Source organism: Typopeltis vanoorti, chromosome 20, assembly GCF_054136105.1.
Source record: "Typopeltis vanoorti isolate ZY-2024b chromosome 20, IOZ_Tvanoo_1.0, whole genome shotgun sequence".
In the NCBI taxonomy this organism is placed as follows: Eukaryota; Metazoa; Arthropoda; class Arachnida; order Uropygi; family Thelyphonidae; genus Typopeltis; species Typopeltis vanoorti.
The window spans coordinates 60,850,705-60,871,678 of NC_143568.1; the positions used below are offsets into that span (position 1 = coordinate 60,850,705).

Below are 20,974 nucleotides of genomic sequence, written 5' to 3' on the forward strand. Positions count from 1 at the left end.
CTGCAGATGTCAGCTCTTTTTACAATAAGTCAGACCATAATCTCATTCCAATTTCCATTACCAGAGAACACTTTCCTCACACCAATCTCAGCCATATGCGTTTTGACACCACAGTGGTCTACACATAATGAGTTCTACGATTTTTACTCCTGCTTTCAATGATATGATTACAGTTTCTGCCTTAATGATGTAATCAACTGTTCCGACCAAATAACTCAAATAATTCTTGCTGAAATGAAGGCTTTCACCATTCTTTATGCTCAAAATCATGACCACTAAACGACAACCTAGGTTTTCCCAAGCATGCCAAGGCAGCTTGGCAAAAACTCAAGCATACAAGTGACTCAGGAAACACTCCAGCTTTATGCTAAAATTACAATGCAAAATTCCAAACAACATCTACAGAAAACTCCTCTTTGTGAAATAGTAGTTGTGTAACCTTCACTAAAGCAACTGGACCGAAAATCTTACATGTTTCCCACTTTCTTACATAAAGATGACATTATCATAACATCACCCAACAATAAATGTGACCTGGTATCATTCTACCCTCTGATTCTTGCATATATGACCAAAAAAAAAAACACTACACACTATATCAAGAACAGCTCACTGAATGCTTTCTTTGGTTTTATGCCAGGAGGAGATCAGAAGAATCATCATGAATAGCTTGGATACCAACAAATTTCTGACTTCATAGCATTATTTCCCTTCTCCCCTCCCTTACAAATGTGTTCAAAATATATGCACCAGAATTAATAGCCCCCATTTGGTGTTTTTGCAATGATTCATGCTTTTCTGGAATATAACCTTAACTATAATGAAGGAAACCTATATTTAAACAATTTAAAAAAAAAGAGAGAAAGAAATGTTTGTGATCAAACAACTGGTCTTTCACCTTCACCTCAATTCTTTTGAAAATAACAGAAGTCATCATTACCTGCTTAATGAAGTCCGAAAACTTCTGCCAGACAAGTTCTGCTTTCTTTTCTTGAGATGACTTATACTTCTAGCCTTTCTGGCATAAATATATCACATGCACAGTCACCTCAGCCTCCAACAAACTATGTTCTTTACTACTCAAGACACTTCTAATCTGCACAGCTAACTAATATTAGCTATATTAATCACAAATCCACCTAACCTGAGAATACTGTTATGATATTTGGTGTAGTGTACCAAAAATCTCCCCAAAAATGTTTGATGCTATGCAGAAGAGGGTAATCCATTACTTCAGTTACTTTCTCACTAACATCAATTTTACATTTATAAGTATTTTAATGGGCAATTTTTTAACCTTCCTCTACACCTGTTAAAACACAAAGAGTTGCTAGTCAACATCCATTCACTTCTGCAGCTTCAAATCTGACCAACTAACTTCTCGTCCTTCTCTGTACTCTGAAGAATCCTTGCTATCCACAATATTATAAGTTTGCAACCTCTTTTGTTGGATTAAAACACAATAACAAAAAAAGTAACAGAAGTAATGAAATTCTTGTACAACTGTGAAGCAAGGGACAGATAGGTCACCCAATAACTGAACTTCATATTTCCAAACTTTATTCACCATTTTTCATGCTATAATACTGCATGCCATTTACAAGGTGAGGCACACCCTTTCTGCAAATTTTCATTACAGGATAATCTGTAAAATAAACTAGAGATTGACTGAAAACTGAAGAAATGGTTTAATTCCATTGACAGCATATTACTACTATAAAACAAGCTGCTGTTATATAAAATGTAATTCATGAATGCTAATTTTAATCACACTTTTATTTCATATAAACAGACTGTAAAAAAATGATGAAATAGAAAATTTAAATAACACAATATTCATGATATTGATTCATTATACATGATATTCAACAGTGGCAGCCTGTCCATAAGGGCTGTAGGACTGCATTGAATGCAGCTCCAGCATTAAATATACTAGCCAGTAATAATCTAATCTAATCTCATGGTTTCCTCTCTTTGTGAGGGTTGAGGCTAATTACTAGGGAGAAAGTGATGCAAAGTGGTTTCTAGTTGCCTTCCTTGCTATCCAGTACTATTCACTAGTATACTCAATGCTGGAGCTGAATTCAATGCAGCCCTTATAGACAAGCCAACACTGATATTTCAATAACAAGATCAAATTTACTTGAAAAACAAAACATAGCATATCTCATCAAAAGTATATACTCCAATACATAATATATTCTCAAAAGAAACAGTAAATTATATATAAAAGCTGTCAATATAAAAATATACATATAAACATGACAAAGTAATGAATTTTTGTTATGAATAGTTAAAAGTCAATGGCATAGATGTAATACTATATTACATTTAGACTAGTTCATAAGAGTTTGATGGCAGAAGGGAGAAAATAAAAAGTTAGAGTTCATCTTTGATTCCAAATACATCAGAGTCTTCTGTATCACTGATGTAGTCTTCATCTCCAGTATAATGCGTAGGATACACTAGCAGAGGATGTGCTGAATAAGCATGAAGATTACGGTGAGGAAAATATCCCTTCCATTCATCCCTACAAACAAATATAGTATTAAAAAATCAGTGAATTTATATATATTTTTTACATTTTACAGTTGCGAAATTTGATCATTACAAACACTAATGGAAAATTTTAGATTAACATATTAGAAATACACAGCATTCCACCAATAATCTTGAAATTACTGATGTCAAAATCGCATATAAAAATTTGAAAATTTAGGGTAATAAGAACAGTAGCATATTTCTATACATATCTAACCATTATATCAATGACATTATCCGTGGATAGCAAGGGGATATTCAGTTGTTTGCGGATGATGCGAAGTTGGGAAGGGTTATTAGTAATAGTGCAGATGTGGTAGCCCTGCAAGACAAGAGATCAGGGGTTGATGATTGATAGAAACCTGAAATTTAGGGGACATATTGCAAAGGCAGTGAAGGCAACACAAAGGATTGCTGCAATAATGAGAAGGACACTGACCTGCAGAGATAAAATGGTTATCATTCCATTGTATAAGATTCTGATCAGACCACACTTAGACAATTGTTTTCAAATCTAGTCCCCAGGATTTGAAGAAGATAAATTAACTGTGGAAAGGGTACAAAGGCAGATAACAAAGATGGTGTCAGGACTGTACAATGTTAGTTATGAGAATCAGCTGAGAGAGTGTGGACTGCAGAGTTTGGTGGATAGAAGAAGGAGAGGCAATATGATAGAGACTTTTAAACTGTTGAAAGGTGGTTACAGGGTTGACACTGGGGAGTTCCTTCGCTTGGTTGAACAGTGGGAAGGAGTCATGACAAGGGGCCATCCCTGGAAGTTATGAAAGGAAACTGTGAGAAAGAGGGTGAGGAGTGGTTGAACCGTGGAATGCATAGCCTGATGGAGTGGTGAGATCGAGAACAGTCAATGTGTTTAAGGAGTGGTATGATGGACTTTGTGTTTCCTAGGAGGGACGTCCCTCGATGAGTCTTGATAGCCTTGTGTTTCTTAGAAAGGACCTCCCACGATGAGTCTTTTGACTCCATGGAGACCTTATAATAATAATGTTTGCTGGTTATCTTTTAAACCATATAAAGAACCAAAGATTAATTTTTTTTTTTTTGCCATTTATTGACTGGTGTAACATTTTTAGATTAGCTACAATTATAACTAGCCAAATTCACACTGTAAATGCAATTTTTTTCCTTATTTTCTTCCATTTTTTTTTTTTTTAACAGTATGACACTACATTTAAAATGCTCTGTTCAAAATAATAGGCGCACTTCTTAAAAAATTACTAGTTTTCTAGAAAAAGAAACTTACTCTGGATGTCTGTCGAACATAATTGGCAAATATTCATCAACAGGGACAAGATTGCGCAAAGGGTTGGCATCTACAAGTTTTCTAGCACCTTCTAAAGTTATTGTGTAACAGAGAGTCCAATAAGAATAGTCAACATGGACAAGTGAACTTGTCCCAGTTACATATGGTTCATCCTCTTCAGAAAGCCTCTTTCTTCCTAGGTATCTTTAAAAATGAAAAACAAATATATATATACACATATTTTGAGATTCTTCATTTTAAATAACTGTCATCTAGAAAAGAAAAGGTCATTTTAATCTCTCCTAGTAATGGAATTCCTTTTTTAAATTTTAATAACGTACAGGGTTGTTCAATCTATAGTGTATTTGTACTGAGTATAGGCAGAGAGTTGAGAAGTAGGAAGAAACTTATCAATATTGGATTTGAAGAACTTTAGACCATTCCAAAAGAAAGCAGCAGAAGGGCAATGAAGAGAAACAAAAATTTATGCAGTGAGCTTGGAGATGAACTGTGAAGAAATGCTAATGCATATACAGTGGATTCCACTTTATCAGGGCTACATCATGACTAACACACTTTGGTCCAATTAAGTAGATATCTCAATTACACAAAGCTGTCCATAAAGAATGTAAATGGCTTATAGATGAACTTAAACTGCCTTTAATAAAAAATATTTGCCATAAAAGTAATTCATTTATACACATATTAAACATGCATGCTGTTCTTAGCAGTTAATGGATTGCTAGAATTTGATCAAGTGTACCCTGTCAGTTTTGTTTTTATTTTATTTTTAACTGAATAGAACAAAATCAGCATAGTTTTCTAGTGCAGACATACCTGTATCTTCATTGCCTTCCTACATGAAATAGAATTGTAATCCAGCAATGATTTTTTTATTTCCTTTGCAGTCACTTATAGTCAAGCACTGGAGAGTCATCATTATCTCACATTTTTGTTCTTAATAATGTCCTCTTATGATCTATTGTAATTTCCTCCAGAATTTCATCCTCAAAATCTTCCTTCACGTTACAGAATGCTGTTGGCTGTAGATGGATGAAAGCTCTTCATAGTTTCTGATGTGGTTCACGTCTAATGGCATGCCATTTTCACTATGGGGAGTATCTGGCACATCCATGATTGAATGCTTAAAAGCACAGTGAGATAAACAATTTCGAATGGTATTGTTGCTTATTCCTCATTGACAAGCTGTTTTACTTGTAAAATGTTTACTTTTGCAAATGATCTTCTTAGCAGTTGTCAAGTGCCAATAAACTTTTTCTTGATTTCCACTGTAATTCTGTCCCAAATCATAGCCCAATTTTTAAAAAATATCATCCATGCATTTTGGTAGGCATAGTACTGAACAGTAAACTCTCCTATCTAATCCTGTTGAAGTATTGTGGCCTGATCCTTTTCCCAATGACCAGCTTTCGAACATTGACACTTTTATAAGATCCATTACTTTCATTGATCTAAACAGCATGGTGTGTTTATAATGCAGGGAACCGTCCAGTGTGTGGCACGATAAGGTGAGAATAGTATTTACTAGTTCAATGGATTTGATTTGCATAACAGTTGTTCAGAGGTAAAGTCATAAATCCATCGAACTATTAAATACTATTCCCACCTCTAGGCTAATGTCCCTAAGCCATTCGATACAGAAAATAACAAGTAGGCTTATTAATGACTTGTCTCTCACCTCTTCACCACTCTATCACTCACACATTCACTTGATGCTGCTTTCATGTTTTAAATTTTTGAAATGCCTTATGCAGAAATCTGTCATCATCATCAAATTCCTGACATGCACCCTCACGGAGTGTATACAGGATATGATAGTACTACATGAAAAATGTACATTGTTACTAGCTTCCTATCTACAATTACTGGAAATTTTTCCACTTGGTTTAATCCTTTATCCAAGTGTAAGCAAACAAAATTTGTCTGAAGTCCTATTTTCAGGACTGGGGCTGGGGCAACTTATATATAGAAGCTAATGCATTCTCATCACTTGTCTTAGTATCCCGTAATGCAAAGCACATATCCTTACAGAAATGTATAATGCTATGCATAATGAGAAGGATCAATACATAGACTGGTTTCAACCATTACTGAGGCCATATCAGTGGGAGCCAGACCCAGAGATGGGTCTGAACCGGTCTGGGTAGTGTCCCTTCCCATAATGCATAGCATTATACATATCATAAGGATATGTGCTTTGCATTATGGACTAACGTCCCATAATGCAAAGTGTTTATCTCACTGTGCTTTTAAGGCATTAGCTTCTATATAAGCTACCCCAGTTTCAGGTGCAAACTTTGTTTGCTTACACTTGGATAAAGGATTAAACCAAGTATATAAATTCTTGGTATCTTTAATTCCTATCCACAATTTTCCTCCAAATTAATCTGTTACCTGTCAAGACTCCAACATTATCAGATCTTATATATCTGTCATCTAAGGCACTTATCAGATCTTATATTTCTGTCTTCTAAGGCATTTTTTACTGTATCAATCAACCTATATCTTGGTCTTCCTCTGGGTCTTTTTTCTGCCAACCTGGCAGACAACACTTGTTTTGCTAATCTTTCCTTTCCCATTCTATTTAAGTGACCATATACCTGATATTAGCTCTGCTAACAATGTCAAGTTCTTTCCTAATATCCTTGTTTTATTTATTTATTTCGTGTGCAAACTATAGAAATGTAAGATCATACATATAAATGATTAAAAGCATACATTAAAAGAAATAGACATTAAAAGAATACAGATTAAAAGCATACATTAAGAGACAAAAATGCCACTTGCATAAAATATTACACAAAAACATAAAATGCCAAATTTCACTCATCCAGTGATTAATATACTTTAAAGCTGTTTCATTACACTACATTAAAGCTTCTCGGGTACATATATTATTAATCTCTATTAGGTAACATTGCAGAAGATGATCCATGGTTTGTGTTTCATCACATGAGCAGCTGTCATTGTCTGGGTAGCCATAACTGGCCACATTCTGCTTTGATCTGCCCATTCCGGAACAAAGTCTATTCAATGTCTTCCATCTTTCCCAGTGTAGATGTAAGCCAGATGGAAGAGATTCGTTTAAGTTCAGAGCCACTAGAGATTGTTCTTGCCACATTGTTGACCTTGTGGCTTTTATGGAATCAACCAACGGTTCCACTGAGTGAATAAAACTTTTCCGAGTTTAGGTTCCTATTTACTGCAACATGTCCATACAAAGGATGCCATTCAACATTTAGTTGTTGTTTCCACTCATATCTACTCTGCATTGTTCTTCTGATATGAGGTGCAATACCGGACAGTGAGTATAGATGGTCAATTTTTGTAGGTTTAAGGTAGCCAGTAATGTGCAGATGAGTTTCATTAAGAACCTTGTCAATAATTTTGACATGTTATGATCTTTCCCAAACAGGGCTAGCATACTTGGCTGTCAAAAAGCAAAGTGCCAGTGCAGAGGTGTGCAGTACTTGTAGACTTGCACCCCACTGAGATGATGTTAATCAGTGCAGGATATTATTATGTGTTTGAATTTTTGCTGCTGTCTTCTCTATGTGTCACTTATAATTTAAGGTCCTATCTAGTGTGACACTTAGATAAGTTGGATATCCTTGTTTTTAATATGATATTGTCATTGATACCATCTGTTCATGCCCTAATCTCTCTCAGGCCTCTCATATCTGTGATCTCTAGTCTTTGGTCAAGTGCTTTATTTCTAACCCAGCTCTCAGATCATAAGTTAAAATTGGTTTGAACAATGTCTTGTATACAGCTAATTTACTGTTTTGACTAATTTCTCTCTTATTTATTCCATATAAATTTATTCAGTTGGCTCCTTAACATATAGCTTTGTTGATTCTGTTGTCTATTTCCATATTTAATTTACCATCTTCACTAAAAATCGTGCCTAAACAGATGAAACGTTCTGTTTGTTCTATAGGTTCTCCATTCACAATGCAGTTGATATTTTCAATGCTTCTGCCTATTTTCATGGTCTTTGTCTTGTTATTGTTGACCTTCATACCATATCTATCAACAGTTATTCGATTCGGCCAGGGAATCTCGCAGACCTGTACCGGATTTATTTAAAAGTATAACATCATCTGCATAAAGTAAAGAGCTGAGATTAACATCTCCAATTTTGATATCAGGTTTAATACCACTTTCCTTCATAATGTGTTCCATATAGATAATGAATAACAGAGGTATTAATGTACATCCATGTCTGATAACAGATTTAACATCAAACCATCTTCCTGTACTTCCTTCAATTCTAACTGCTGATTTACAACTCAAATAAAGATTAAGTATTGTTTGATATAATGCCCCATTGACACCATACAACTGTAGCATTTTTAATAGCTTGTCTCTTGGTACTTTGTCATATGCCTTTTCCAGATCTACAAAACTTAAATACAGATCTTGGTTATATACCCATGATTTCTCAACTCTTTGTCGTAAAGTGAAAATCTGATCTTGACAGCCTCTATTTGGCATGAATCCAGCTTGTCCTTCTTAAGTATACTTTCATTAAATCTTACTTAGTAGGGAAATACCTCTGTAATTCTCACATTCAGTTTTATTTCCCTTTTTATATATGGGTGCTGTGACAGCTCTATTCCAATCATCTGTTATTCATCCCTTTGTACAGGCCTTCTGAACTATGCAGTGCAGCCACGGTAAGACTTTTATACCACCATACTTGAGCATTTCTGGTCGAATATCATCTACTCCCATTTATTTTCCACATTTCAGTCTTTTGAAGGCTTTTTTAATTCAAGTATAGATTTGTATTCCTTACTGCATGCCTGTTGAGTGTTTTTTACCAGTGTGCTGTCAGTGATTGTTTCATTTAGCAATTTTTCGAAGTAATTACTCCATACATCAAGGATATCGTTTTCTCCAGTTTTCATGTCACCTTTATCATCTCTAATTCCTTTTGCAGCAATTTTTCCTCCATTTCTCAGCTTTTTCAACAACCTCCAGAATATCTTGCCACTTTCTTGATATTTATTTTCTATGTTCTTTATTAACAAAGTCTTCCCATGACTTTTTTTAGCTAGTTTTACACAGTGTTTAGCTTTCTTACATTTGTCTCTGTATTCTCTAAGAGCACAAGCTGACTTATTTGCCAGGAATGGAACTACTGATATGCTTTCTTCTTTTCCTTCAGTGCCTCTTTAACTTCCTGTGTCCACGATGGAGTTTCTGATTCTTCTATCCTTCCAGACTACCTCACCACATTTTTCGCTGGCTGAATCAATCAATGTTTTCTTCAGGATTTGCTATTGAATCTCCAAAGTTTGGTTCCTGTTCTCAAACTCTTTCATTTTTTCTTGAATAATGTTTGTGAATTTTAGTCTACTGTTCACACCTGAAAGCAGCTCAACTTTTATTTGCTTTAAAACTTTCTTACATGTCTTCTTTTCAATATGAAATTCAATTTTATCCAGCTCGAGACTAAATGATGATCACTTCCAATTTCAAATCCTCTGTACACTCTGGTGTCCTGCACCAGTGGGAAAACATCACCATCAACAATAACATAGTCAATGAGACTTTTCTTATTCCTTGCCTCTTCTCTCCACATGAATTTGTGCACATTTTTATGTTGGAACATTGTGTTAGTAATAACCAGTCCATGTCCTGATCAGATTCTTGACCAAATATCAAGACTCACCAGACTTAAAACTAGAACAAACAATAAGAGAAGCATATGGGAGAAAGAAATGCAAAGCACCATCAGGAAGGTCACGAGTCCTCAGACATGAGGAGATCAGAGAGAGAGAGAGTCCTGAGCAGAAATCCAACAGGTATTTGCCATTATTATTAGCATTGCTCTTTTCTCCAAATTTTCCCAAAAATATTTTTGTATGTATCACAATAATTTCCTACAATTTTATTCCAATCCCAAACAAGGACTACCTTTTCCTTTTTCACTGTCTCAGTTGCTTTCCCCAAAGCCCAAAAAAATTTCTCCACTTCTGCCTTAGTAATACCTTCTGTGGGACCATAGGCACAAATACGTCTCGTTGTCCCGTTCCCCATTCTGATATTTGTCCACATCACTACTTGATATTGCCTGCCATTTAAGAAGATTAGCCTCATATTCTATGTTCAATACTATAGCTACTCCTTTTCTCTGATTATTATTGCCTGAATATAATATTTTGCATTTATTGCTCAAAAAAATCTCACCAGTTTTGGTCTTTTTTGTTTCAACCACCTCTATTATGTTGATCTGGTACTTATCCAATTCCTCAGCTAGTTCCATTTCTTTGCCACTCGGGCTTCTTATACTGATGGTACCAATCTTGAACTCTATTTATGTTGACTTGGGGTGTGTTTCAGGATTTGTTCCAGTAGCTGACTTTTTGCTGTTCACACTGGTTCCCTAGCAAAAATAATGGGGCCTTGTTTAATCAGGCAATGCCCCAGCAGCATAAAATTCTATCAAGCTGTACCATCATTTTATAGTGGTTTAAGCCAATAAGAATACAATTTGGTTGGCTAAATCCAAAATTGCCAGCTCATCCTCATTTGTTCAGTATTCAGGTAGATGCTTAACAGGGTGTACCACGAGAAAGAGAGGACTCGACATCAGATCAGAAGCCGTGATCGGTTCTCTGCATTCCTTTAAAGGCTATGTGGAGATCTCTCAATTATGCAGCTTTGACCCCTTAAGCACCCCACAGAAATTTGTATATTAACAAAAGTAAAACTGCAATACCTCTTTTTTTTGACTAAATATACACACGTAACAGTAATAAGATTTTTTAACAAGTAAATATTTCGTCCTAAGTATCATAGGACATCGTCAGTACAGTTAATTCAAACAATACTAGGAATCACACACAAAAATAGGGCACATGCTTACAGTGGAATCCATCTATGCATGCAGTAGCATGTCATAGAATTAAATTAAAATATATCTGGAAAAAAAAATTACATGAAAATGAGATAACATATATAAAAATTATTTTACATAATTTAGGATGACAATTTCCTAGACTTTACGGATAGTAAGAACATCATTATGGTTTAAATTGGGTCTGTGACATAGAGCTTCAGCACTTGGTTTATATAAACGTTCATGTTTATATAAAGATCTATATAGAAGTTTGGTCTTTTTCAAATAGATCCTATGGTTTGGGTTTTCAATTCCGTGTTGTGTGAGGCCCAGATTTCTGCAGTTTGATAAGACAGATATGGTTTTGATATTCTGAAAAGAGTTTGTTAATGGATCTACCTGTCTGTCATAGTAGGACAATTTACAGGAACATGGGACCTCGTACATGCCAGGTAGCATCAAAGGTGAGAGTTTGCCTTTAGGAGAAGGTAACCAATTTATATTTCTTCATAATTTTTGAAAGACGTTCGGAGATGCCTTTGACATAAGGCATGAGAATCCTATGGGCTTGTTGAAAGTTTGGGCTTGTTCTTGTCTAGGTTGATGTGTGGGGAAGTGACTGATGATTTTTTGAGTTGTTTTTGTATTGTATTCATTTTGTATGGCTGTATTTTTGATTATTTCCAATTCTTGGTTTACAGATTGTTCGGAGGAACAGAATCTCTGCGCTCTGGTTACTAATGATTTAATGATGCCAAGTTTTTGAGATGGATGATGAGCCGAAGAATTATGAATGTAGCGATCTGAAAATGTCAGCTTATGATAGAAGCAGAGATGGAACCATCTTCTTTTCTTTAGATGTGTACGTCCAGGAAGGCGATGATACCCTGTGGAGATTCTTTTTCTAGTGTGAATTTGATGTGAGGATGAAGAAGGTTGATTTTATCTAGAAACAAGTGTAGTTCTTGTTCAGAATAATCCCAAACAGCAAAGGCTGATGTCTTTCATCGACATATTGCAGCCAGATTTTTGGTTTAGGATTAAACCTGAAATTTTTTTTTCAAGGCATTCTAGAAAAAGATTTAGTCTCAGATGACATTATAAAGATAATTTCCCAATAATGTAAGAAACACTGAAATATATAAATGCATAATTTATTTAATGACATTAAATAAATGATTAAAGTTAAAGTTATCTATTATTATAGTCATCAAATTTCCTCAGTTCTGGATAGAAATGCAAATGTTACACAAAATTTATAAAGGAGAGTTTAAAGCAATAGTAGCACTGGCTAGGTTTGGTGATAAGGGAGACCCCCCATTGCTTGTAAATTTTCTCTTTCCAAGTGAAGTATCCAAACATAACAACAAATTTTAAGTAATTTCAAACAAATAAAGAAAGTTCTGAAGCCCTACATCACAGACCCAATTTGAACCATAATGACGTTCTTACTATCCCTAAAGTCTAGGAAATTGTCATCCTAAATTGGGGTGCTTAAGGGTCAAAGCTGTATAACTGAGATGAGACCTCCACATAGCCTTTAAAGGAATGCGGAGAACCGACCAGGGCTTCTGACCTAATGTCCAATCCTCACCTTCTCGTGGTGCACCCTGTTGGGTATCTACTTGGATACTGAACGAACGAGGATGGGCTGGCAATTTGGGATTTAGCCAACCAAATTGTATTCTTATTGGTTAAACCAAAATAAAAAAAAAATGATGGTACAACATGACAGAATTTCATGCCGGCTGGGGCGTCGCCCGGTTAAACAAGGTCCCCGTTGTTTTCACCAGGGAACCAGGGCGAACAGCGAAAAGTCAGCTACTGGAACAAATCTGAAAACAAACCCCAACTCAACATCACCAGAGTTAAAGATCGGTACTATCAATGCAAGAAGCCTGAATGGCAAAGAAATGGAGCTAGCTGAGGAATTAGATAAGTACCAGATCTACATAATAGGGGTGACTGAAACAAAAAAGACCAAAACTGGTGAGATCTTTCTGAGCAATAAATACAAAATGTTATATTCAGGCAATGACAATCAAGGAAAAGAAGGAGTAGCCATAGTATTCAACACAAAATACGAGGCTAATCTTCTTGAATGGCAGTCAGTCTCAGGTAGAGTAATGTGGGCAAATATGAAAATGGGGAACTGGACAATGAGACTTATTTGTGCCTATGGTCCCACAGAAGGTTCTACTAAGGTAGAAGTGGAGGAGTTTTTTGAGGCTTTAGAAAAAGCAACTGACACAATGAAAAATGAAAAGTTGGTCCTTGTTGGGGATCTAAATAGCAGAGTAGGAAATGACTGTGAGACATACAAAAATATTTTGGGAAAATTTGGAGAAAAGAGCAAAGCTAATAATAATGACAAATATCTGTTGGATTTCTGCTCAGGACATGGACTGGTTATTACTAACACCATGTTCCAACATAAAAATGTGCACAAATTCACATGGAGAGAAGAGGCTAGGAATAAGAAAAGTCTCATTGACTATGTTATTGTTGATAGTGATGTTTTCTCCCTGGTGCAGGACACCAGAGTGTACAGAGGATTTGAAATTGGAAGTGATCACTATTTAGTCTTGAGCAGGATAAAATTGAATTTAATATTGAAAAGAATAACATGCAAGAAAGTTTTAAAGCGAATAAAAGTTGAGCAGCTCTCAGATGTGAACTGTAGACTAAAATACACAAAGATTATTGAAGAAAAAATGAAAGAGTTTGAGAACAGGAATCAAACCTTGGAGATTCAGTGGCAAACTCTGTAGAAAACATTGATTGATTCTGCCAGAGAGGCATGTGGTGAGGTTGTCTGTAAGGATAAAAAAATCAGAACTCCCTGGTGGACACAGGAAGTTAAAGAGGCAGTGAAGGAAAAGAAGAAAGCATATCAAAAATTCCTGTCAAATAAGTCAGCTTGTGCTCTTAGAGAATATAGAGACAAATGCAAGAATGCCAAACACTGAGTAAAACTAGCTAAACAAAAGTCATGGGAGGACTTTGGCAAGAATATAGAAAATAAATATCAAGAAGGTGGCAAAATATTCTGGAGGTTGTTGAAGAAGCTGAGAAATGGAGGAAAAATTGCTGCAAAAGGAATTAGAGATGATAAAGGTGACATGAAAACGGGAGAAAAAGATATCCTTGAAGTATGGAGTAATTACTTTGAAAAACTGCTAAATGAAACAAGCAGTGATGACAGCACAGTGGTAAAAAACACTTACCAGGCATGCAGTCAGGAATACATATCCATACTTGAAGTAGAAAAAGCCATCAAAAGCTTGAAATGTAGAAAGGCAGCAGGAGTAGATGATATTCGACCAGAAATGCTGAGGTATGATGGTATAAGAGTCTTACAGTGGCTGCACTGCATAGTTCAGAAAGCCTGGACAGAGGGACGAATTCCCGATGATTGGAGTAGAGCTCTCATAGTACCCATATATAAAAAGGGAAATAAAACTGAATGTGAGAATTACAGAGGTATTTCCCTACTGAGTGTTCCTGGCAAGATCTATGCAAGTATACTTGAGAAACGGTTGAGAAGAATTGTGGAAGAAAAGCTTGGTGAAGAACAAGCTGGATTCAGGCCAAATAGAGGCTGTCAGGATCAGATCTTCACTTTACGACAAATAGTCGAGAAAGCATGGGAATATAACAAAAATCTGTATTTAATTTTTGTTGATTTGGAAAAGGCATATGACAAGGTGCCAAGAGAGAGGCTATTCAATACGCTGCAGTTATATGGTGTCAATGGGGTATTATATTAAGCAATACTTAGTCTTTATTTGAGTTGTAAGTCAGCAGTTAGAATTGAAGGAAGTACAGGAAGATGGTTTAATGTTAAATCTGGTGTGAGACAAGGATGTACATTATCCCCTCTGTTATTCATTATCTATATGGATCACATTATGAAGGAAAGTGGTATTAAACATGATATCAAAATTGGAGATGTTAATGTCAGCTCTTTGCTTTATGCAGACGATGTTATACTTCTAAATAAATCTGCTACAAGTCTGCAAGATTCTCTGACTAAATTGAATAGCTGTTGTAATAGATATGGTATGAAGGTCAGCAATAAAAAGACAAAGACAATGAAAATAGGCAGAATCATTGAAAATGTCAACTGTGTTGTGAATGGAGAACCTGTGGAACAAGTAAAACATTTCAGCTACTTAGGCACGATTTTTAGTGAAGATGGTAAATTAAATAGAGAAATAGAAAACAGAATCAGCAAAGCTGGTATGGTGGGAAGTCAATTGAATAAATTCATATGGAATAAGAGAGAAATTAGTCGGAATACTAAATTAGCTGTATACAAGACAGTGTTCAAACCAGTTTTAACTTATTGGTCTGAGAGCTGGGTCAGAAGTAAAACACTTGACCAAAGACTAGAGACCACAGATATGAGAGTCCTGAGAAAGATTATAGGCGTGAACAGATGGCATCAATGGCAATATCATATTAAAAACGAGGATATTAGGAAAGAACTTGACATTGTCAGCATCCAGGAATGTGTTAGCAGAGCTAATCTCAGGTGGTATGGTCACTTAAACAGAATGGGCGAGGAAAGATTAGCAAAACAAGTGTTCTCTGCGAGGTTGGCAGCAAAACGACCCAGAGGAAGACCAAGATATAGGTGGATTGATACGGTACAAAGTGCTTTAGACGATAGAAATATAAGATCTGATAATGTTGGAGTCTTGACAAGTAACAGACTGATTTGGAGGAAAATTGCAGATAGGAAATTAATAATGATGTAATTTTTTTCATGTATTACTATCATAATCCTGTACACCCCTTGAGGTGATGAATTGTGTAAAATAATTTTTATATATGTTATCTCATTTTCATGTAATTTTTTTTTTTCCAGATATATTTTAATTTAAGTCTATAACATGATACTGCATGCATAGAGGGATTCCACTGTAAGCATGTGCCCTATTTGTATGTGATTCCTAGTATTGTATGAATTAACTGTACTGACAATGTCCTATGATACTTAGGAAGAAATATTTACTTATTAAAAAATCTTATCACTGTGGCTACATGTGTATGTTTAGTCATGAATGCTCCACAGGTTTCATTATACAACAAAACCTCTTTTTTTGTGAGAAAAAAATGACAGGACTGAGGTTTGCAAGCAGTGAATATCAGTCAGAATTATTTCTAGATCAAAAATTAGGATTCGAGTGGTTCTGGTAATTTGTGTAAAGCAATGTGCTGTTATCAGCCAACTGTGGATTGGATTTCTAGTTAGCTAGAAGTCAGTAAAATACAGCAGATGAAAGATTAGAATCCTGCGGTATCTAAGCATTAGTTATAGAATAAAGTATAAAGCTCCACTTTCCATCATACCACAACAAAAAAAAAAAAGTAACCCAGATGCAAATCTGCTGATTCAATTCATGAACTAAAGTCATGAATAATGAAACTGATTCATCTGAGTTTGAAAAAAAAAAAAAAAAGTCTCATTAACCAACAAGCTCCCATGACTCATGATAGAAATATGCGTCGTCTGCTCGTTATCGTCAAGAGATTTAGTGTTAAGAAAATCAAGATTTAGTCTCAGGTGACATTATAAAGATAATTTTCCAAGAATGTAAAAACACCGGAATATATAAATGCATAATTTATTTAATGACCGAAATTAAAGTTGACATTATCTATTATTATAGTCATCAAATTTCCTCAGTTCTGTATCGAAATGCAAATGTTACACAAAATTTATAAAGGAGAGTTTAGAGCAAACAGTAAACCAAATTACACTGGTCTAATATTCATGGTAAGAAAATAATTGGATTTGTTGTATCAACAACTACTTGGGTTATTCTAAAAATAATCAAAAACATATGATGAAAGATGAAATTTATTTTCATCTTTCACCATATATTTTTATATTTTACTTTCAAGGACTCTACATTATTTTCTTATCCTTTACAGTTTTTATGTTCTAGTTTTGTGATAAACCTGATTAGTGCTTTAGAGATATCAACAACCACTTGGGTTACTCTAAAATTAATCAAGAATATGACGAAAGATGAAATTGATTTTCATCTTTCATCATATATATTTATATTTTACTTTTAAAGGCCTTTACATTCTTTTCATATCCTTTACAGTTTTTATGTTCTAGTTTTCAATCTTTTAATATTTTTCATTTTTAAATTTTACAAGTTTTATGGTGTATTTACTAATCGTATCACACCATTCACTAAAGGATTTATTCTCATATTTTAATAGTATTCTATTATTTTATGCTTTTAACTCCTTTATTCATACCTGTTTTAAATTTTAAAACTCAATGGAGATTTAAAATTTAAATTTTATTCATCTTACTTACATTTTATCCATTTTATCTATCTTACTATTATGTGTAATATGATCGCTAATGTACTCATTTATAAGCACCTGTAATCTCCACTCTATATTTCAAAAATCGTTATTGTCAAAAGCATGACAAAGGTAAGCAATATATGATCACTTCATTAAATTTTTATTATTTTTAATTAAAAATAGAGTTGCAGTCAAAAGACAAGTTCTGATCTAGCATGATCCATAACATAAAAGCTTTGCTTATCTCTTTATATTAAACAATATAATTTCTTGGGAAGATGATTAGAATTTGATGAGAATAATTAAAAGTTTTTAATTATTCTCATCATGCTTTACACAGTTGACTTTCACTACAGAGACTTGTACCATTATAGTATTAATAGGTATGCGCCATATCAAGTCATATATACTATTAATATATATGACTTGATATGGCGCATACCCATTACAGAAAGAAATATCTCACCTAAATCCATAACAGAAATTAATGAATATACTAATTTGATGAAGAAAATAAGCTTAAAGGCTTCAACTTAGCATTAAATCTTATTAAAAGAAAACAATGCTTGCCTTTCGAAACAAACTTTTCTGATGAGTTTTCTCAGTACTATATTGCTTTAAAAATGAATTCAGCTGCCTAAGGGCCTAGAAAAAAAGCACTAATAAAAAGTATGTGGATTCTTAGACAAGATTCATGTTTTTTTTAAGTGATACAATCAACTTTCACTTATCAAACTCATAAGAACAAGACATTTTTTTTTTTTTTTTTTTGTGGATAATGTCTTATAGTGAATTTTCTTTATGTTATGTGTTATAATGGTGTTTGATGTAGTGAGAGCTGGCTGTATGAGCCCAAGGCAACTCATCAACCTAAAAGTTTGTATTTTCATAAACTCTCAATCATTTTCAAAACTTTTAAGAAGTTCTAGAGGCAAACATCGTTTGCCTTCATATAATAATGAATATTATTATATGAATATATAATATTATTATATGACGATCTCGAAAGTTCTGATAAACATCTAGAACAAAAATTATATTAAAGCAACTGATATAATCACAAGAAAGAAAAAGACCAAATTATTACACATACAAATTTAATATCATTTTTGTTCTAGGTGTTTATCTGACTTTCCAGACCTCCCTTGTATGAATGATATTATTATATGAATATTATATACATAATGGGTATTATTATCTTTCCTTCTTATTAAAATAAGGAACCCATTTAGGCTTTTTTTTTTTTCATTAATTATAATATATATGCTGATTTAGTCCACTTAAAAGTGCATATCTTCAAATATGAGTCACTGAGAACCAAGTTTATTTGCATATAGGTTTATAAAAATTAACTATATATCACATTAGTGACTGATGTGGCACATTAGTCTCAGTAATATAACTAGAATATAGCTAAGTTGGCTGTTATTTAAATGGTAAACAGTGATTTCAGTTTTATTCATATTTGGTTCTGTCTCATTGTTTAAAGTAGTTATCAAGCTTTGATAAATCCTCCATTAATGTATTCTCTGCAAAATGAATGGAGGTGTTGAAATTTGCAATGTTATCTGCATACAAAAATGTTCATGAGACAGTGGTGGTAGGTATAGAGTGAGAAGTGGGCTAGCACAGATTATTGTGAAGACAATTCCTTAGATTATGGAATTTGTTTCTGGAACTGCTGGTATGTACCTGTACCCATCTATTTCACAGCATGCAAGTTTGTAAGATTAGCAATCTTGATAGAAGGGATGACCTCGAGGAATTTCTGAGTGAAATTCTCTCTCCAAACAGTGCCATGCAATGCTGAAAGATTTACATAGACAAATTATCTTCATGCATTTATCAAAATTATTTCTTTCAATATATGTGGTCAATGCTTGCACATGATTGTAGCAATTTTGTTAAGTCGAAATCTGACCTGTTCTATGGGAGAAAATCCCAGCATCCTTTCAAGAAGTTTCAGGCAGATGCTTCATTAAGTAATGGGTCATTTACTTATAGCAAGAAATGAATCGTTACCAGGTTTTAAAGCAACTATTACAGTAAGTTGTCAATCATCCATGTTAGCTCATGGACACTAGACAACAGATAACTGAAAAACATGGTTAATTTAAATTGTGTTTTATTGGGTTAAATACATAAAAAAAAACTTATGATTTTAAGAAAGTAAGATAAACATTCTTGTAGCACGTAAATACAAAACTGAACATTTTTAAACTAATTTAGACAGAAAGTCCGTGATTTTCATTTGTTTCCTCTTTAGCATTATTTTCTGTTTTATTTGTCTTATACATCCATGGATGATGCAATGGTATTTAAAGCAAGCAGTAATAACTTCTGTTATTTATATATTAAAACAAAGAAATTTGTGTGTACAACAGAGGACCACAGTTAATCCGACCCCATGGATAATTTTGATTTTGATCATCCCCAAACAAGTGATCGATGATTTTGATCATCCCCATACATCCATGGATGATGCAATGGTATTTAAAGCAAGCAGTAATAACTTCTGTTATTTATATATTAAAACAAAGAAATTTGTGTGTACAACAGAGGACCACAGTTAATCCGACCCCATGGATAATTTTGATTTTCTTATGTGCTGCAAGACACTTGTTTGGGGATGATCCTCTTCTGCTTTCCAGAGGTAAAATTCCTAGATATATCTTGATTTTTAACATTACCTTCCATAAATATGGAGTATCACTTACATTAAGAACAGTATCACTGATTATACTGTCTGCCAACCAGACTCCAGCAAAGACATTCTGGTAGATGAAACCCATTAGTAGCAATTGTGCCAGATTTGTTGGAGTTGTGCGGATAGCCAAAGAGGATGTTTCCTGAAGGCTATTTATTGCAAAGGTGCCATTCATTAATTGAATGGATAAAGTGGGTTTCATCTACCAGAAAGTTGGAGATATGTTTCACAGAGGATCTTTAATAAGCTTTATGAAAATCCCATTTTGGTTTGGAAGTGGACTTGGGAATATGCATTCCTACTGTTTAGATGATAGGATGATGTTGGCTATTTAGGAAGTCAGTGGGCAATTTTTTACTGATAGGGAGTTGTCTGTGATTTATGGGGCTAAAGCCAAGATGAGGATTTTATCTTCTCTTTCATTGAGCTGAGTGGAAGTATTGATTGTCTTTAGCATCATGAGCTATTCACAGGCTCCGATTTTTCCTCCCATTAACTAGCATATATCTACTAAGGTCATCATCAAGGTATCTACATAAAGAATACAAAAGAAGAGGATTAGGACTGATAGCACTGGAAATTTTATACACATTTGTGATAATTAGTTTACCAACCTATATGGAGGTAGTAAAGATGTCTTTGCTGGAGTCTGGTTGGCAGACAGTATAATCAGTGATACTGTTCTTAATGTAAGTGATACTCCATATTTATGGAAGTTAATGTTAAAAATCAAGATATATCTAGGAATTTTACCTCTAGAAAGCAGAAGAGGATCATCCCCAAACAAGTGTCTTGCAGCACATAAGAAAATCAATTTGGTGGTCATTTTAAGATCTTTATTAGCCACAAGTTTGGAAATGGAAATGCTTTCTATGTTGAGATGACATATCTTTAGGACTATGCCAATATTCTTGACATCAAGTCTTTGAGAGCACTTTTATCATTTTGCCCTGTAGCCAGAAATCCTGTGAAGGAGTTATGACAGCATCACTGATGTAAACTACAGGGTGTCCCAAAATTCGCCATACATAAGGAAAATCGGAAATTGTAGCTAAATGCACCTTTATTTACAAAATATTTACAGAATATTCAAATTGATCAAAATCTTCGATCAAATAAAAAATATAAAAGAATACATAAATATAAAAAATATTAAAAATATAAAATATGAGTTTGTTAATTTTTCCTATGTATGGCGACTTTTGGGACACCCTGTATTTTACATTAACCAAAATGAATCATGAGGGACAATCTA

The 20,974-nt window shown here is 34.2% G+C and overlaps 1 protein-coding gene across 1 annotated transcript in view; it reads right to left on the reverse strand.

Annotated features, from left to right (window-relative positions):
• Window positions 1-2,355: 2,355 nt before the first annotated feature.
• Window positions 2,356-20,974, reverse strand: part of LOC150095481 (glycosyltransferase 25 family member-like) — a 218,152-nt gene continuing 199,533 nt past the window's right edge. Inside the window, exons 12-13 of the mRNA XM_090410197.1 lie at window positions 3,806-4,009; window positions 2,356-2,530 (exon numbers count right to left, since the gene is read on the reverse strand). Of these exons, the coding sequence (XP_090266323.1) occupies window positions 2,380-2,530; window positions 3,806-4,009 (355 nt within the window). The 3' untranslated portion in view covers window positions 2,356-2,379. The remainder of the gene's footprint in view (window positions 2,531-3,805; window positions 4,010-20,974) is intronic.